Source organism: Taudactylus pleione, unplaced genomic scaffold (assembly GCF_031769625.1).
Source record: "Taudactylus pleione unplaced genomic scaffold, aTauple2 ptg000250l, whole genome shotgun sequence".
Taxonomy (NCBI): domain Eukaryota; kingdom Metazoa; phylum Chordata; class Amphibia; order Anura; family Myobatrachidae; genus Taudactylus; species Taudactylus pleione.
Genome location: NW_028284652.1, coordinates 5,553,857 through 5,573,383, shown reverse-complemented (window position 1 = coordinate 5,573,383; position 19,527 = coordinate 5,553,857). Strand labels below are relative to the sequence as shown.

The 19,527-nt window shown below is 43.1% G+C and overlaps 1 protein-coding gene across 1 annotated transcript in view; it reads left to right on the top strand.

The window, feature by feature from the left end:
- The window catches only part of LOC148515351 (uncharacterized), a 560,261-nt gene that overhangs the window by 374,324 nt on the left and 166,410 nt on the right, over positions 1–19,527 (top strand). Inside the window, exons 7-8 of the mRNA XM_088480115.1 lie at positions 659–763; positions 18,719–18,723. Coding sequence (XP_088336241.1) covers positions 659–763; positions 18,719–18,723 — 110 coding nt within the window. The remainder of the gene's footprint in view (positions 1–658; positions 764–18,718; positions 18,724–19,527) is intronic.

The window sequence follows — 19,527 nt, the reverse complement described above, 5'->3', positions numbered from 1 at the left end:
TGCAGGGACTAACAGGAGTGTTAAAAGGTGAGGTGATAGGGGTTGGGGCTGGAGGAGAGCGTGGGTGGGCTGGTTGGAGATTACTTCGTTATAACGGATTTGACTTCGTTGTCAATGTTGAGTCCCCTGGGGGTTAATGTTTTCAGCGTGAATATCCATCTAAGTTCGATGGATGATGTCGCTGATGATGTGTGGAAGCGCGCATCATCAGTGACATAGCCGGTACACACTGCCCGATGTGGACGATATGTGGTCCGATCTGCTGCCGGATCGGACGACATATCATCTAGTGCATACCCGACTTAAGACCATTGTGCCTTGATGCAGAGCCACCTCAGTCAACCTTGTAAATGTATTATTTAAAGATTATAATGACACTAAAATGGCTATATAAAATTGGCATTTCTATACCTATATGTACTTGCAATGTTGAAGTTTATGAAATGTGTGTAAATTCCCCTTAAATGTCTTTTGTTTATTGATGAGATAAGACTCATTAAATGTAAGGATGTTTCTATACTTAAATATCCTTCCTGAGATAGCCTCTTCTTCCACTGAAAGGTTCCTGATCATAGTGCCATTTACAGTGAAGCTACTGTGATATATAAATAAATTTAGCATCTTACTGTAATTTTATTATCTATTGAATCTTTCACAGGGTCGTGAACCAAAGGAAGGGGACTTGATTGAATTGAATTACTCGCTTTACCAACACTGGGGTATATATGTTGGAAAGGGGATGATTGTACATTTAACAGGTGAGGTATTATGAAGTTAGTATGGATTGATAAGGTCCCTATCTGATAAAAACTGTTTCCTTTTTTAATAATTATTCAATGTTCAGCCAGAATGTTAAAAAATAAAAATATATTTTTACCAATATTCATTAACAGAAGACAATCAGCACGGCATGCCGCTCTTCAGTCTAAAGTCCTAAGCCCACTAGGAGGACTATATATTCTTATCTTTCAGATGATGTCATCAAGGTTTATCCAGATGGTCATTCTTATCTGTCTCAACATCTGTGGATCCATTTTTGAGTCATATTGACACCTTCAGGCCTGTGCATACTGTGCACGTGTCGTCCCTTGCCCCAAGTCACCCTACATAACCTTGACCCATGTTCCACTTGGCATCTAGCCCACTTGGCTTACATAACTTCATAAGTGTCCAGGGGCCATTTTGATCTATATATAATATATATATATATATATATATATATATACAGTGTATATGTATACGTATATACAACCAATAATCTCAGAGGGCGCTAGATCGGTATTGAAAATATTATATTTTTGTTTGTACATAACATCATAGTGTGGGTTGCTTAACTCTCTTGATACCATCAATCAACTCCAGAAGGATGAGCTTGATTACTTCACTGGCATCTGTAATAATACCCACTCACCAAAAATAATTCACCCAGAAAATGAGGCCAAATGGCCAAATATTAATTAATGCAAATAAAACTTTCAGTGTAAAATATTTTTAATATAACAATAATTGTTTTTACATAAAATGATGTCAAGCTTAATGTCACTTTATAGATTATTGAAAATTGTGATTCTTTGGACTTGACACTTTTTAAAACGTAGACGTTAGCTATATGTATATACACTAAAGGGCATATTCAATTGGGCGCAAGGTTTAGCGAGGTAAAAAACCTTGTTCCCCTCACACCCAATTTTGGATTACAACGGGTATGCGCACTCCCGATACTCACTGTATCCAATTTAAAAAAAAGTGGTTGCAGGGTTTTCAACTCTGAAAACCCTGCGGCGTGTAAAAAATAAATAAATAGATTCACACTTACCTGCCCTGGGGTCTCTGGTAGTCTCCGTGGCTACCGGTGGCCTCCTTTCATCTTTTCACTGGGGAGGAGGCTGCTGGGAGTCCCGGGGGCTGCTGCAAGGCTCCTGGGGCTGGTAGGAGGACAAAGGGCTGCTGGGAGATGTAGTTCTCCCAGCACCCATTTCAGGGAGGGGGAACACCCACGGGGGGTCACACACCCTGGGGGTCCCTTGCAAAACCAGAGAAAAAAAAGGGATATTCCCTCCAGCAAACTGCAGCAATATTGGCAAAAATACTTGAATACTACATGATAATAGAAATTCAGAGGTATTAGTTGCATACATTTGCAAATATATGATTAAGCGCCAGGCCGGCATCCCTAACATTAAGGGGTTCACGTCCGAGGCGCAAGGCACCCCAAAAGAATCCAGCCAAGGACCATTCCCAGGGCATCACACGAAATATGGAAGAAAGGTGATCGTGAAGTGTAAGTATAGATGTGTAAAAGATAATCAATAAGTGTTAATATAATAAGAAATAATTAAAATTACATACATAATAAACAAACAAATAGGTGATGAAAAAATATTTATGTGAATTAAGTGGTGATGCCCTGAAAAAGGCCCAGCCAGAGTAACCCCGGGGGCCCCACGCCCAAACGCTCACCCCAAAATAATTATTGCTACCAAATAGTAGCACCCACTCTGGGTCATATAATTACAATTAATGTACTGCATAATAACAGCACATGTATAAGCCGAGAGCTGACTCACCTAGGAGGTACCCCAGACACCTCCAAATGGCACTATACGGACCAGCACATCCTCCCAATGCTATTTATGCTATGCTAATTTATTAATGTCCAGGTGGGAGGAGTCTTCCATCTGGAGTGAGCATGACTGGAGTGCAAACCTGGTGTTGTGGTGGCGATATATAGATGATGTGCTGTTTATTTGGCGAGGGGAAAGAAACACTTTGGGGTGAGAGTTTGGGCATTGGGCCCCCGGGGTTACTAATTGACTAGAGCAGCTAAAGTCAGATGGGCAGAACATATTAGAAATGTTGTGCAGGGTTTAGAGATACATCCCTTCTCACAACATTTTAAAGACAAACACAATTGTTCCGTCACAGGAATTTTTCTGGAATGGATTATTTTTAGCATACTGTCAGTAATGGTTTATATGTACTCTTGTATAATTTTATTAATATATATTAGTTTTATGCATATATATTTGTTCTTGTGAGCATTGATTTGTATAACCTGACTAAGATGTATTGGATTGCACTTATGTTAGTATGAAAGTCGGGTACTTTGTGGTATATAGAAACGGTATGACACGGTCATGTGACTTTGTCAAATGGAATATATCAAAAGCACTTTTTTAAATCAGCGTTTTTCTGGTGCAATCACCAAAACATTTGAGCCTACTTAAAATCTTAATTCTAATACAGATAAGGTTTTTTGAATAAAATTTTACTGTTTAAAACATTCGGGCACGTGGGAGGTGATATCACCTCTATAAAACTTTTTCCAAAGCGGCCAAGATGGCGCCGCGGATACGAGTGCCGCCTGTACCTGTTACAAGGGTAAGTTTGTCTCACTGTGCAAACTTTGTATTATTGTGCAGATTTTATCCTAATTGTGGGAGGACACTTAGTATATATTTATCTTATAGACACTCTACTTGATAAAGACGCCAGTGAGCGTCAAAACGCGTTGTGAGTGACAATGGGGGACATATTCCATACTGTTTAAGCCAGCTATCTACATCCCATTATTGAGTATCCGGGTTTCATACCATTTGGAGAATGTACTGACCTGGCTTGTTACCATCTGGTATGGATATATTACTTCCCACTTTTTGATTTATACTATATTATTAAAAGGTGATTTATATCCACATCTTGAGTTTTTTTTCTCATCTTATATAAATACACCTGATGAATGGGAAGTTGCGCTGGATATGTGGAAAAAGAAACCTTTATGAGCCTGTAACAAGCTTGCTTGATGTAAGCTTGCAGTAAGCATCATCTTTTATGTTTTTTTATACACAAAAGGTGTATTCATTTCTACATTCTGGAGCACACCTCTTGGGAACTGGTGGAATATCCCTATCCTAATATTTTCATATTACTACTGCAATAGTTACCGTATATACTCGATTATAAGTCGACCCAAATATAAGCCGAGGTACCTACTTTTACCACAAAAAACTGGGAAAACTTATTGACTCGAGTATAAGCCTAGGGTGGGAAATGCAGCAGCTGGTAGTGCCCCCAGTAGTAATTCCCCCTTGTTGTGCCCCCAGTAGTAATTCCCCCTGGTTGTGCCACCAGTAGTAATTCCCCCTGGTTGTGCCCCCAGTAGTAATCCCCCCTGGTAGTGCCCCCAGTGGTAATCCCCCCTTTCAGTGCCCCCAGTAGTAATCCCCCCTGGTAGTGCCCCCAGTGGTAATCCCCCCCTTTTAGTGCCCCCAGTAGTAATCCCCCCCTGGTAGTTCCCCCAGTGGTAATCCCCCCTTATAGTGCCCCCTGTAGTAATCCCCCCCTGGTAGTGCCCCCTGTAGTAATCGCCCCCTGGTAGTGCTCCAGTAGCCCCCCCCAGTAGAGAGAGACGTAATAAGAATAAAAAAAAAATCACTTACGTGAAACCCCCGCTCCTGGTCCCGCCGCTAACAGCTCTACCGGCCGCTTTGCATGGCAGAGACGTCATTACTCATGACGTCTCTCCCTTTACCCACTGCGGGAGCCGGAAGATGGCTCCCGCAGTGGGAACAGCAGCAGCCGATGAGAGTCTGACAGACTCTCAGCGGCTGCTGATTACAACAAACACACAGCTGCCGGCTCCGGTGGCTGTGTGTTTGTGCTGTGTAGTGCTGACCGAACTCCGTCTGATCAGCGCTACACACTTCACTCGAGTATAAGCCGAGGGGGTACTTTTTCAGCACAAAAAATGTGCTGAAAAACTCGGCTTATACTCGAGTATATACGGTATGTAATATATTGCATTTTATTTTGTTTTCGTTACTATGAAACTCTGTGATGGAGCGCTGAGAAAATAGGACAACTACGTTGAGGCATTATAACTACATTTATTGGGACTATTGTATTTTTGGACATTAACCTCTGAGCGCTTTAAGGTTGTTCCTTTTGTATTTAGGGCCATCCAATATGGCAGCTTTTTAGAACCTCTCTTACAAGGGGCTCCTCAATCTAACCTCCATCCTCTATTTACAGGGCTTTTAGGGCTTGTCGTATGCCCTATTTTATAGCTCAAGTGAGGAGGAACAAATCGATAGGTCCCATACCAATGTGTGACCATTTAAACACTGGAACCTGGTCACAAACGTACTGGCCGTCATGACTGCCCTCCCCAGGGCATGATACTCAAACGTATGATCAGTGACAGGTCTAGGGGCGGGTTAACAGGGCCATCGCCCAGAGCGACAGCCCCTAGAGGGTGCCACTGAGTCTCCAGAAGATAAAAAAACCCTAGAAGAAAAACGAAAACTGTGCCGGTTCCCCCACTCTAGCCGCCGCAGGGAGGCTCCATTTGTCGGGCACCCACTGAGATTTGTTACCAGCGGGCATCGGGCATCCGGATCCAGTGGCAGCCGAAAGTCAGAACTCACTCCTGAGCTCCAGGTTATGGCCCCCGCAGAGAGCACTATGGGAGGGATGTCATGACGTCTCTCCCATAGATCCGAGGAGCCGGAGCTCACTCCTGAGCTCCGGCTCCCACAGAGAGCACTATGGGAAGGACATCATGACATCTCTCCCATAGATCCGTGGAGCCGCGGTTGGAATGGATGGCAGCGGACGCAGGAACAGGGCTTAAGGTAAGTATCGTGTTTTTATTTTAATTGTATTTTCTTTTTCAGAAGCACCAGCACTGGGGGCATGACTATAGGGGGCATGACTATAGGGGGCATTACTACTGGGGGGATTACTATAGGGGGCATTACTACTGGGGGCATGACTATAGGCGGTATTACTACTGGGGGCATGACTATAGGGGGCATTACCATTTGGGGCACTACTAATGGAGGCATTACAACTGTGGGCATTACTAATGGGGGCACTACTACTGAGGGTATTACTACTGGGGCATCACTACAGGGGCACTACTATAGGGGGCATTTTTACTGTGACCACAACTATAGGGGGCATTACTGCTGGGGGCACTACTAATGGGGGAATTACTACTGTGGGCACAACTGTAGGGGGCAATACCACTGGGGACACTACTATTGGGGCCACTACTATAGGGGGCACTACTACTGGGGGCATCACCATAGTACTATAGGGGGCGTTACTACTGTGGGCACTACTATAGGGGGCATTACCACTGGGGGCACTACTATAGGGGGCACTACTACTGGGAACATCACTACTATAGGGGGCATTACTGCTGGGGAGATTACTGTAGGGGGCATTACTACTGGGGGCACTAATAGGGGGCATTACTACTGGAGGTGCTACTAATGGGGTCATTAGCACTGGGGTCATTACCAATTGGGGCACTACCACTGGGGGCACTACTATAGGGGACATTACCAATGGGGCACTACTACTGTCAGCATTACTACTGTGGGTATTACCAATGGGGGCACTACCACTGCAGGCACTACTAATGAGGGCACTGCATGGGGTCACCACTACCGGGGCCATTGTGTAAGGGGCACCACTGCTGTGGGCATTTTATAAGGGGCACTACTACTGTGGGCATTGTATTAGGGGCATTACAACTGTGGGCCTTGTGTATAAGGGGAACTCATTTGGGCATTGTGTAAAAGGGGCACAACTGTGTGTCATAACATGAATAACAGACTACTGTGTGGCATAATTTGAATTGGGGATTATGTATTATAAATGGAATTACTGTGTGGGGCACAATGTATTATACAGGGCATTACTGCATGTGGCATAAAGTATTATACAGGCCATTACTGCATGTTGGATAATGTGTTATAAAGGTCATTACCGTGTGTCACATAATGTGTTATAAAGGGCATTACTGTGTGTGGTATGATGCGTTATAAAGGGCATTACTGTGTAAGACATAACTGTGTAAAGCTGGCCACACATCTAAAGATTATCTGTCCAACCAGCCAACTAGTTGATTGGTTGGAATGAAAATCTGGTAAGGTATGAAAGCAAATGACAATCAGCAATTTGCTCCCGAATGCCGGAAAATTGGACAAAAACTGTTGTTTGAACAAATTGTTTAGATCAAACATTTAACAAACTTGTCTGAACTACCATTTTCATCTGTTTTCTGGCATTTAGGAGCAAATTGCTGATCATCAGTTACTCCCATACGTTACCAGATCTTCATTTCAACCAATCAACTAGTTGGCTTGTTGGACAGATAATCTTTAGATGTGTGGCCAGCTTAAGGCGCTTTACTACGTATGGCAATTATTCGCCATGAGGGAGAGCTTGGGGGAAACCCAGCACCTCCGTAAGTGCTGGGCACCCCCCCACAGTGTGATGAATTGGGGGTGTTCCACAAGGACACACCCCCTTTCTGGAAGCGCGTGCAGAGGAACGCCATCTCCAAAAAGTAATTTCTTTATTTTTGGTGGGGGGGTGCACAACTGGGAATTTTCGCCCTGAGGTCCACAATGTCTAGAACCGGCCCTGCGTATGATCTTGCGTCTTTCTGATTCCCAGCGGCGCAGGACCGGCTGAGTCCCTCCAGCCAACCGCGCTCCCTGGTGACATGCCATCTGGGGTGCGCACTCAACCACCAGACCCTGGAGATCTCCAGCACCGCCTGACACTCACCTACGTATGTGCTGCTGGAGCTGCTTCCCTCCGACTGAACACACTTCCCTGGGCACGAGAAGTAGGTGCGTGAGGGGACACTTCCCTGTTACCTGACTGCACAGGGCTGGCTGGATCTCTCCCACAACTAGCACTCCCTGGTGCAGTTTCCTTTGGGGTGCACATTCATTTGTTTGCTGGACCCCGCAATTCCGCGGCACCGCCCACCTCTTCTTTGGACGCATGTTGGAGTCACTTCCCTGCACTACATATATCCGGGGTGCAGCGGATCACTGGACCCCGGGTGGCTGGCTGGTGGCGCTTCACAGACAGAGGACTCTGTTTAAGTGCAATTCAGATGCGGGGACACCTCAACTTATCCCCACCTTACCTAGGGCCGTCTCTTTCATTGGGCTTGTTGGGCAGTCGCTCAAAGTCCCGAAGCTTCAAGGGGCTCACCAGCCCCCCTGCAGCTGTGGCCAGTTGGCAAATGGTTTTAATTTTTTTTTAAAGCACTGTGTTCCGATCCGCGAGCCCACCCTGGTGACGTGCGCCCTCCCCTCCCCCACCCGCATTTGACGAGTACTCACTGCCCTTACACAGTCCACTACATCCACCAGTCAGAGTCTGCCTGAGAGATGACTGCTGACTGGTTGACTTCATGTGCGAGCCGCAGCAGCTCCACCCATGCCAGCTGCTGTTGGCTCCTTCTAGTGTGCCGCTCAGCCGCTGCCGCATAGTCTGTCTGGTGCCAGACTGGTCACTGGAGGATCTGTTCATCGTCGTCCCGGTCTCAGCCTCCTCAGGAGTCAGGACTCAGGGCAGGAGACTCCTCTGCCAGGCGAGCCACTGCCTCCCGACCCGGCAGGTAAGATCCTGTTTTCCGCGACAGAGTCTGACTGGGCATTGCGTCCTTCATTAGGGTTTGGGAATGGATGTTACATGATCTCCACTCCCACTGAAACAAACAAAAAATAGTGCAATAAATACCAGGCTAGAATAGATGGCACCAATACGGGCAGTGGGCAGCCTTGTATACTATATGGTGGTTGTGTCATTTCATTGTTCAGGTAAAAAGTCACTGCTTTGCTATTTAAAGTAATGAGGTGTTAATAGGCATGACCACAAAGTGTTATTTGAAAGGTCTTTTAAAAAACACTGTATTAGGAGACCTGGAATAATAATAATGGTGGTAGACAGAACATGATTAGTAATACTCACATTAATATACTGTAGGTGCAATGTACATTTGTGAAGTAGGAGCATAGCTGAGAATGGAGCTTCCCATAGGTGTTCCCACTCCAGTGAAAGTTGCTCGGGGCAGTAATTGTAGTAAAAAGCTGTGCACCCTGTGGAATCTCACTCTTAGCACATGTATTCTGTCAATTTAAGTTAAATGATCAGAATATATAATACAATCCTCTGATGATTCAAAGGAGATAAAAGTCAGATCCTAGGAGCTATACATAAATAAAACAGTGCAAAAGGAGCTACCCCTTAATGTCAGTTAATGTATCCCCCGCAGGCTGGCCATACCCCACTGGCACAGTTCAGTACAGGGAGGGGGGGCGCTACGACATGCACTTCCTCCGGGAGCCATGGTTCCACGCTACTCCTCTGTCATCGCCATCAACTGGAAAGGATGACTCCTCAGACACATTGTTTGGCACCGACAAATACAGCCCACTCTCCATAGAACGAGCAAAATAAATTTCTGATATAATTTAGTCTTTTCTAGACATAAAATTAGCTCCACTCACAGCCACTGCACAACTATCTCAGCACATCAAACGCTTAACAGAAGCTGAAGATCGTATTTCAACTTTAGAAGATGACCTCCATGAAGTTAAATCTCTGGTACATTCTCATGTTGCCACCATAACTGCTTTACAAGACAAGGTTGAGGACCTAGAAAACTGCAATAGACTAAATAATCTGCGTCTGATAGGTCTCCCTGTGTTGGTCAAGCCTAAGGATCTTCAAACCATACTCTCTAATTGGCTTCCTGTAACATTGGGAATAACTTCTGGCTCCTCATCTTTGATAGTGGAAAGGGTGCATCGGGTAAGTCCTGATCGGCAACAGACACAACAACGTCCATGTCCAGTGATTGTCAAGTTATTAAATTACCTTGACAAGGAAGCATATTGCAAATTCAACAACCTGTCCTATGAAGGCTCTAAACTTCTCTTATTTCAAGACTTTTCTTTTCAAGTCTCCTCTAAACGATGTGAATTCTCACCAATTTGTAAGGAACTGTTCTCAAGGCATGCGTTTTTCCCTACTTTATCCTGCTAAGCTGTGGATCATCCATAATGGTAAACCATATTATCTGGACTTTCCATCTGCAGCACAAAACTTTCTAAAATCTATGGGATCTGCTTCTCCTCATGTTTCCATGGATGACAATAATTGATTCCGTCATACTAATGCCGATAAGTATTGTGTTGCTGATTTTTCTTGCAAATAATTTCTTTCTGTTTTTGCAATGCTGATGTTTCTAGTATTTTGTTGCTTTGGATTTATTTTATGTAATATATGCTGTTTTCAATATGTAGTGGGGAGCCTATCCAGTGACTTTTTTCTCTTTGTATGTTTTATCTAACCTTGCTGAGTTTCTGTTATTATTGAGACAATCTTTTGGATTGTCAAATTGGGTTCAGTTAAATTATTTAAAAATTGAGATTGCTTTTCTATAGTATGTCCATTTTTATTGCAATTGTTGGGTGTACATCTTATTTCACTCTATGCAAACGTTTATTCTATTTTTGAGACTTCCCCGGCTTGCTCGTTAGGACGGGTTTGGGGATTTTCTTAGATGGTATCTTTTCGCCTTTTTCTCTGTTGTTGGAATAGGTTAATGACTAATTTGTATAAACAGATACCTCAGGATACAGTGGTTAAACATGATCTCACATTAATATCCTGGAATGTAGAAATGTAAAAAAGTTTTACGTCACCTTATGAAATACTATTAAAGATGAGAACGTAGATCCAGACGGTAGATATTTGTTACTGAAGGTTGTCATTGAGCATGAAACTTATACTCTAGCATGTATATATGCCCACCCAGGGATTTTTTTTCAAATTTATATGTGACCATACAATCTTGGACAGAGGGAACATTAATAATGGTAGGTGATCTCAATGTAGTTCTGGACTCCTTGTTGGATGTCTCAGGTGGCCCTAGACATGAGGGACGGGGTCGTTCTGTCCCTGCTACTATGGCATTGGTGCTAGATGCCATGGAGCTGATTGATCCTTGGTGATATCTTCAACTGATCTCTAGGGAATATACTTTTTTCTCCCATCCCCATAAATGTTTTTCTAGATTAGATTATTGGCTGACGTTCAACTCTTTGTTGCACAGAATAATAGATGCTTCTGTTGAAGATATACTCATCTCTGATCATGCCCCGGTTAAATTGAAAATACAATTGGGATTACCTATGTTTCGTTCCCCTAATTGTCACTTTCCTGATTATTTAATCTCCTCAGAGGATTTTCAACAATACCTACAGCAAGCTTTCTTAAATTATTTATCTGACAACTCTGAACATGTTGAAAATATCAATCTTTTTTGGCAGGTATCGAAACCAGTTGTGAGGGGTTATCTGATTTCATATATAGCGTAAAAAAAAGGGAAATGCAGCAGAAATTTTCCCAGGCTGCTAATATAGTGTCTACTAAATATTCTGCTCTATTGTCAAACCCAACAGAAGCTAAAAGAATATCTTATACAGTAGAGATGCTAAAACTGTTTATGACTCTCTCTGTGAAGAACAAGCTTGAATGGATATCACTTATCGTAATAATAGATACTTTAATTGGGACAATCGCCCTGGAAAATTCTTGGCTCATTTGGTGAAATCTGCAAATGCACCCAAACATATTTCCTCCATTTAATTAGCTTCGGGTACATTAAATTCTGCTCCAAGCCAGATTAGTGAAGCTTTCCTTAGGTATTTTGAATCGTTCTATTTGTAATCTCCTGATCACCCTGCACAAGCAGGGGCGTAGGGAGGGCGGTTCCAGCAGAGCACGAGCTCCAGGCGCCGAAAAGGAGAGAGGGTGCTGGCTTGTTTTAAGCCTATAATTCCAGTAGATCAGCAGATGGAACGGCCGCCGCAAAGCCACACCCCTTGCAGAGACGGGGCTAATTTGCATCACTGTCAGTCTCTACCTGTCTAGCCCTCTCCCTTCCTTCTCAGAGATTGACAGAGTCGGGAGGCGGGGCTTAAGTACGGCGGCAACGGGAGGCCAGCCTTAAGCTCAGAGCTGCCGAGTACTGCTGCACATGAACTGAGAGAGGTGCCAGTGCCCACAATAAAAAAGAAAGAAAAGAGGTGTGTGCAGACTGCTCTTGCTAGATAACTGTGTTGTATATGTATGTATATATATATATATAGATAAGTATGCATGCATATACAGTATATGTATACATATATGTAAATATATAAGTATGCATTGTATGTGTGTGTGTATATATATATATATATATATATATATATATATATATATTAACGATACTGGATCAGAACCTCTCTATACCCCTGTATATAAAAATTAAATCACAACCTTGGGCGCTGCTTCACACAGCTGCAGAAATAAAATTATGTGACAATTCACCAGATTTGTCTATATAACATACACATAAAAAATAATTTTACCGTTCCGCGCTTCTCTGTGTTCCAACATAGACACTGAAAAGACTCCAAATGTCCGTGTATCAGTCCATACATAGGAAAAACGGACAAAAATAAGGAAAAAAAAGGGACTCAGTAAATCAAAAACTTAATTTATAAAACACCCCAGGTGAGGGTTAAATCGTAAATGATGATGAAGTCCAATATTCAGAGAAGTTTTCACAAAGTCCAAACTCCCAGAGATAGGCACCTCACACGTGACTTGATGATATCAATGATATGTGCTTACATGTATGCTTACTTTGAAAAGCTTGGTAAATTCATATAATGGTTTCTTTGGATCCAATTTAAGCATTTCCTCTATTGGAACCTCATGTCCAAATCAAAGGGGCAATGATCCCCGGGGCAGTAACAGACCTCTGTGGCAGATCCTGACATGTCCTCGCTGAGGTCATAAGTAGAAAGCAGGAGGTCTGTTACAGTAAGATTACTCTCTATACCCCTGCCTATACCTTCTAAAATCCTTCCTATAAACCTGTAAGGATGACGCTAATTTGCGTACGCAGTCATACCGTAAATAAAGACTTAGACGTGGAATCTGTGGTTCCAAAGCACAAGTGTTATTCAGGTAAAAGTTCAGACAGTTACACGCAATTGATCCATACACAATTTAGGTGTAAAAGGAAATAATACAGACCCAAGTACAGTATACGTACGCAGGCGCTTCCGGACCCGGAGATAGGCATCAGCAAGAGACCCCTAGTCATACAGCATTCGGCACGAAGACTAAAAACTATCGTTCGGGCACACATATTTATACCCCCCCAGAATAAACAGGACAATAGGGAAGCTTGTTGCTGATGTCATTGGTTCCCAGGGGAGAAGCATCTGTTACAGCACATTTAACAGGCTGGTTCAAATAGACTCTCCCTGCCTCTAACAGCTGGGGGTCTTCCTCTTCACGCCCCCTGCAACATCCTAACAGCTGTTCCTAAAATATACATTTTGTTGCTTGTAGGCTCTGCGATCCATAACTTGAATTTGCATGATCCGACCTCCCCACCGATAACACCGGAGTACTGAAAAAAGAATACGCATCAGTACAAAACCAAACACGACTTGTTTAGCATGTCTAATACCTTAGTTATCAAAATACCTTTATTTCTCAGCATTTAAACTAACTGAACCAACCTAAATCATACACTTTAAAGCTTATTGAACCTTATGTGTGAATATGTAATGTGTGGGTATTCAGGGTTTGATATAAGGACGCTAGTTAATTTGGGGCAGATGCATGCGCATAAAGCTAATAATACAGCGGTTTCATACAAAGTCCTATGCATTCGCTAATATGCGACTAGTTAACAGCGCAATTGTGAGTATTAGTGTGTGTATGTGAAATGATGAAAGATGCAATCGCATGTTGCTAATAGTATCATCGCCGCATGTACTAAAATGTGAGTTTATCTAAAATGGCGCTTAGGCGGCCATTCGCAAAATGGCATCTTGCGATCTCATTTCCAAATGGAGTCTTGTGGCCAGTCGCAAGATGGCGTCGCTGCGATTGAATTTTAAACTGAACTTGTCTCAGCCAATTATTCAGCTTCGACAATCCACCCTTTGATAGCAAACAACATGCTATCACAACCTGCTATTTGAATTTAATTTAGGCTTACATTTATATATTATTTTGTGTTATTATGGGATGGCACTAGGTGGTTCTTAATCCATCAATAATGTGTCTCTGGGTGGGGGCATAAAACTACTATTATACGCACACCGCGGATCTTGGAAGATCATGTGAAAGGTGTGGGAATGCACCAGTCTTATAAAAGCAGTCTTGAAGGGGAATTGAGACTTTACATTGTCTGAGGTGTTCTATAAATAACATTTCAATAATACATTTTTATGCATGGCTAAATATAATACATTAAATGATGGTATTTCCTAGCTCAGGGTTGTAATGCAGTTCTGTATCTACCTCGGTATACATATTGTCATTTCTGAACAACCATCATAGTTTCATACTTTCGTTTCACTCTGTTTTTACATTTTCCACACTTCAACACAATAGGAACACACCGGACACATAGGCCAATTACTATGATGACAATCAGTATAAGGATTAAGAATTTGCCTATACTGGCAATCACCTACTGGATCCATTCCCCTAAACCTGTGAACCATTTCACTGGGTTCAGCCATGACACCCATCCTTCTATCTTTTCCCCTGCTTCAGCCACTGAAGCGTTATGGTTCTTACAAAATTCCCATTTTAGCTGCAGGATCTCATCCATCTTCCGGTCTATCACCTCCTTAGGGTCGCTGGTATCATTGGTGACATAAGTGAAAATAATTCAACACTAGCCTGTGTTGCACCAGTTCTTTCTTGTACGCTTGCAATTCTCTTCCTGTATACCTGAATGTGTCATCGTACATCTCGGTGATATTATCTATCAATTTGGCAAGTTCCTGGATATAACTAAAATTTAATGTACCCCGAGCAATTCTGGTGGGATCCAGTGCCACTAAAACTTGAAAGCCAGTTGTCTCACTAATTAACTGAGCGGCTTTATGCATATCACCAGGAATCATATTTCTCTTGCCTCTGTGTTCATATTACGTGTGAAGATATGGTGATTGGTGTGTTTTTATGTATCCCAAGCATTTCAACATGTGTGAGGGTCATAACTTCTGGGACTACTCTACCCAGGTAACACAAACCTTCGGAACTCGGGGAGAGCCATTTATACGCTTTTCTTCCTCAGATGAAATATACATTATCAGGGAGAACGTAAGGAATGGTATGCATCATTATCATTAAGCACATTTCCCTTGCAAACAATCCTATTTCTGGTTCTTCCATCTGGTACATGCAAGTTTCTGGCTGTATTATTTCAGCACAATAACCATTTGGCACCTTACCAATAATTTCTTTGGTGGAACTCAATGTATACCGATACCTAAAATGTTTCCCAACAGACTTAATGGAGCGCAGCAGATCATGGTTTATGGACTCATTATCAGGTCTTTGTGAGAAGGTTATCGTCTGATTATTCCCCGTCACTTCCCAACTCCCGGGTTTATTGGGGTTGTTTATGTTTAAACACAAAAGTGATCTATCTACTTGGAATTGATAGAGTTTGAAATGAGGTGGTTTGGATGAGAGAAATTTTCCATCCAAGATTTTCCCTTTTTGCAATTCTAAAATTTCCGTGGTATTCAGCGGAAATGGCACCAACCCTACATTATGCTGTCCCTGTGGCACATGTGAACACAGCCAGCAATCAGTTTGATTTAACACTTTGCCTGCCATGCTATGATAATCCTCTAGAGGATACCCACCCCAGTACGGATTATATTTAGGTTGGCACCGTTGGATACAATTCTCATCAACTAGGGACCCACAAAGCTCACAAATACAGGAATCTTCAGACGATAAACCTCCACACCTTCCCCGAGTATCCGGAATGACAGCTCTCTTAACAATAACAGTACTAAGATTGGTCAGACACTCCCCTGATTGGCATTGCACTCCTCCTGACTCCACTCTGTCGGCACTGCCATCAGCTCCCATTTCCTCAATCGGTCCCCCATCACAGACACTGGATATCCCCGAACTGATCAGGATGGTGAACACTCTAAAAGAGAATATGAAAATGAACACAGCAGGCCCGTCCATTTTAACAACAAGTCCTGCAAAATTTCTCTCAGTTCAGGTATCTCACTACGACCTTTTCAATCCTCCCGGAACAAGCTCGCGAGCGACAGGTCCACACTATCAGCCTTGTCTCCGACTTGTTTCTCCACCAGTTGATTGACCTTTTTGCAGTGAGTGGAATGGACTCAGGTATCTCTCTCGGCCACCTTCAAAGATGTAGTACTCGTCAGCAGCACCTGGTATGGACCTTCCCACCGATCAGTCAAACAACCTGAACGCAAGAAATTTCTGATCATAACATATTCTCCTGGTTCAACATCATGACAGTTAGTTTCAAGCATATCATTAGACAGCAATTTCAGTTTCTGCTGCTGTTGCTTTAACTGCTTACACATTGATATAAGATACTTTACAGTTACCTCGTTGTTACCCTTCAAGTCTTCCTGAGGACTTATAATCAAATGAGGTTGTCTACCGAACAGTATTTCAAATGGGGACAGATTTAGAGGGGGTCTAGGAGTGGTCCTTATGCTATGTAGGACCAAAGGTAACGCTTCTGGCCATCCTAGTCCAGTCTCTGCCATAATTTTACTTAATTTATTTTTAATAGTCCCATTCACCCTCTCTACCTTGGCACTGGCTTGCGGTCGGTAGGGGGTATGAAGTCGGCTATTAATACCCATCAGCTTACACATATTTTGGAACACATCACCTGTGAAATGGGTACCCCTGTCACTCTCTGTGATTTTAGGGATACCGTACCTGCATACAAATTCCTGGACTATTTTCTTAGCAGTAAACGCAGCAGTATTAGTGGCCACTGGGTAGGCCTCAACCCAGTTAGAAAATATGTCTGTGCACACTAATACATACTTAAGGTTCCTGCAGGGTGATAATTGGATGAAATCAATTTGTATCACCTGGAAGGTCCATCAGTCGGTGGAATGTGGGACGGTTCGGTAGGGATCGCTTTCCCTATGTTCTTTCTCAAGCAGGTCAGACAGGACATTGCCATCTTCTCTGCTTGTGAAGAAAAACCTGGTGCGCACCAGTATGCCCTCACCAACTTGCACATACCCTGTTTACCCAGGTGAGTTAGACCATGTGCTGCCTCAGCAAGGCTGGGGTAATATGCCTTTGGGGCTACTGGCTTACCATGTCCGTCCCTCCAGAGCCCAGAGGACTCTTGCCCACATCCCTTGGACTTCCAAATGGAATTTTCCTGAATTGAACACAAATTTTGCATCTCAATTAATTTCAGCATATCAATAGTTTGGAATGACATAATTGTTTCAGTTGAAGGAAACATTTTTAACCCTGATGCCCATTTTGCAGCTTCATCAGCTCTTTTGTTGCCCAGTGACACCGGGTCATCCTCACATGTGTGGGCTTTGCATTTAATTACTGCTACTGCTTTGGGCAGTTGGATTGCTTCTAAAAGATGTTTTATGTGTCGGGAATGTGCAACTGGTGTGCCTGCTGCTGTCATAAAATTTCTCAGACGCCATAGAGCCCCAAAATTGTGCACCACCCCGAACTCGTACCTCAAGTCAGTGTAAATGTTAGCAGATTTGCCTGCTGCCAGTTCACATGCTCTAGTCAGTGCTACTAACTCTGCCACCTGGGCTGAGTGAGGAGGACAGAGAGGTTTAGCTTCTATGATGTCTGTGTCATTTACAAAAGCATAACCTGTACATAATTCACCTGTGTCTGTTTGTCTATGACAACTCCCATCCGTATAAAAAGTTACATCCACATTCTCTAAAGGTGTGTCATGTATGTCAGGTCTAGCAGTAAAGGTCTGATTCAGATATGTCATACATGTGTGCATATCATTATGTCTGATGAACTCACCTCCCACCAGCAACTCCTCTCCTTCCACCCTTTGTACATCATGTTGTACATATGGTAGGTATGTTGCTGGATTCAGCGTACTGCAACGTTTGACAGTAATATTTGCAGGAGCGATTAGAGCTAGTTCCCATTTAGTGAACCTAGCCGAGGAGACGTGTCTGGTTTGAGCTGAGTTCAACAGAGCAGATACAGCATGGGGAGTGTAGACAATCATATCATGGCCCAATACTATGTCCTCACTTTTACTCACCAATAGAGCAGTAGCTGCTACACTTCTCAAACAGGTGGGGAGTGATCTTGCTTCCGTGTCCAATTAGTATGCTACGGGCCTACTGGCATCACCATATTTTTGTGTAAGAACACCTTCAGCCAACCATCGGCTTCCGTACAATACAAATCAAAAGGTTTTTCATAATCGGGTATTCCCAATGCAGGAGCTTTTGTCAGACTATCCTTAAGATTAAGGAAAGCCTGCTCTGATTCCTCTGTGTGTATGACATGATCGGGCTTTGAGGAAGAGACTAGTTCCTGTAAAGGCAAGGCCAAAATAGAAAATCCTGGGATCCACATTCGGCAATATCCACACATTCCCAAGAAGGTACGAATTTGCTGTTGATTCTGCGGCAGTGTCATGTTTTGTATGCCCTGGATTCTATCATTTGTAAGATGTCGTAACCCCTGGGTTAGGCAGTGTCCCAAATATTTTACTCTGGATTGGCACGGCTGTAACTTGTCCTTAGCCACCTTGTGTCCTGTATGCGAGAGATGAAGTAACAAAAGTTTAGTATCATTCAAACATGACATAAATGAGTCAGAACATAGCAATAAATCGTCCACATATTGAATTAGAACACATCCATTGGCAGGTTGAAAAGATTGTAAACAGTCATGCAATGCCTGGGAGAAGATACTGGGGCTGTCTATGAAACCTTGGGGTAATCGTGTCCATGTATATTGCACACCTCTGTATGTGAATGCGAATAGGTACTGAAAGTCAGGGTGGAGAGGCACAGAGAAGAAAGCAGAACAGAGGTCAATGACAGTGAAATGGGTTGCATTTGGTGGGATCTGCATCAAAATGACAGCTGGATTTGGCACTATGGGGAATTGGCTCTCTACTACCTTATTAACACCTCTAAGGTCTTGTACCAGCCTATAACCCCTCCCACCACTCTTCTTTCCTGGAAAGATGGGACTGTTGGCTACACTAGCTGTATGAACTAAAATTCCCTGTTGTAATAATCGCTCAATTATTGGAAATACCCCTAATTCTACCTCCTGTTTTAGTGGGTACTGGGGAATTTTTGGAGCTTGCTTACCGCTTTTTAAGTTTACCATTACTGGGCTTACGTTTGCCATTAATCCAGTGTCCTGTCCATCTTTAGTCCAAAGGGAATCTGGAATTAGGGACAACATTTCATCTACCTGTCATGGAGTTTCATTCAAAACTGTAGAGTGATACATTATCCTTTGAGGAGTGTCTAACATATCCCGCACCTCGTATACCATTCTCTCTGGGATATCTAAAAATACACCATCAGGGGTGCAATATATAACACATCCTATCTTACATAACAAGTCTCTGCCCAGTAGGTTAGTAGGAGCCGCAGCAGCCAGAAGGAAAGAATGCCTGGTATGCAACGGCCCAATAGTAACCTCTGTGGACTTTGTTAAAGGATAACGTTCCACTTTACCTGTTACACCCATTGTTGGTACTGTCTCGTTGGTCACCTGTAAATTAACGGGAGATTTCATCACTGACCTGGTCGCCCCTGTGTCTACAAGAAAAGGATATTCAGTACC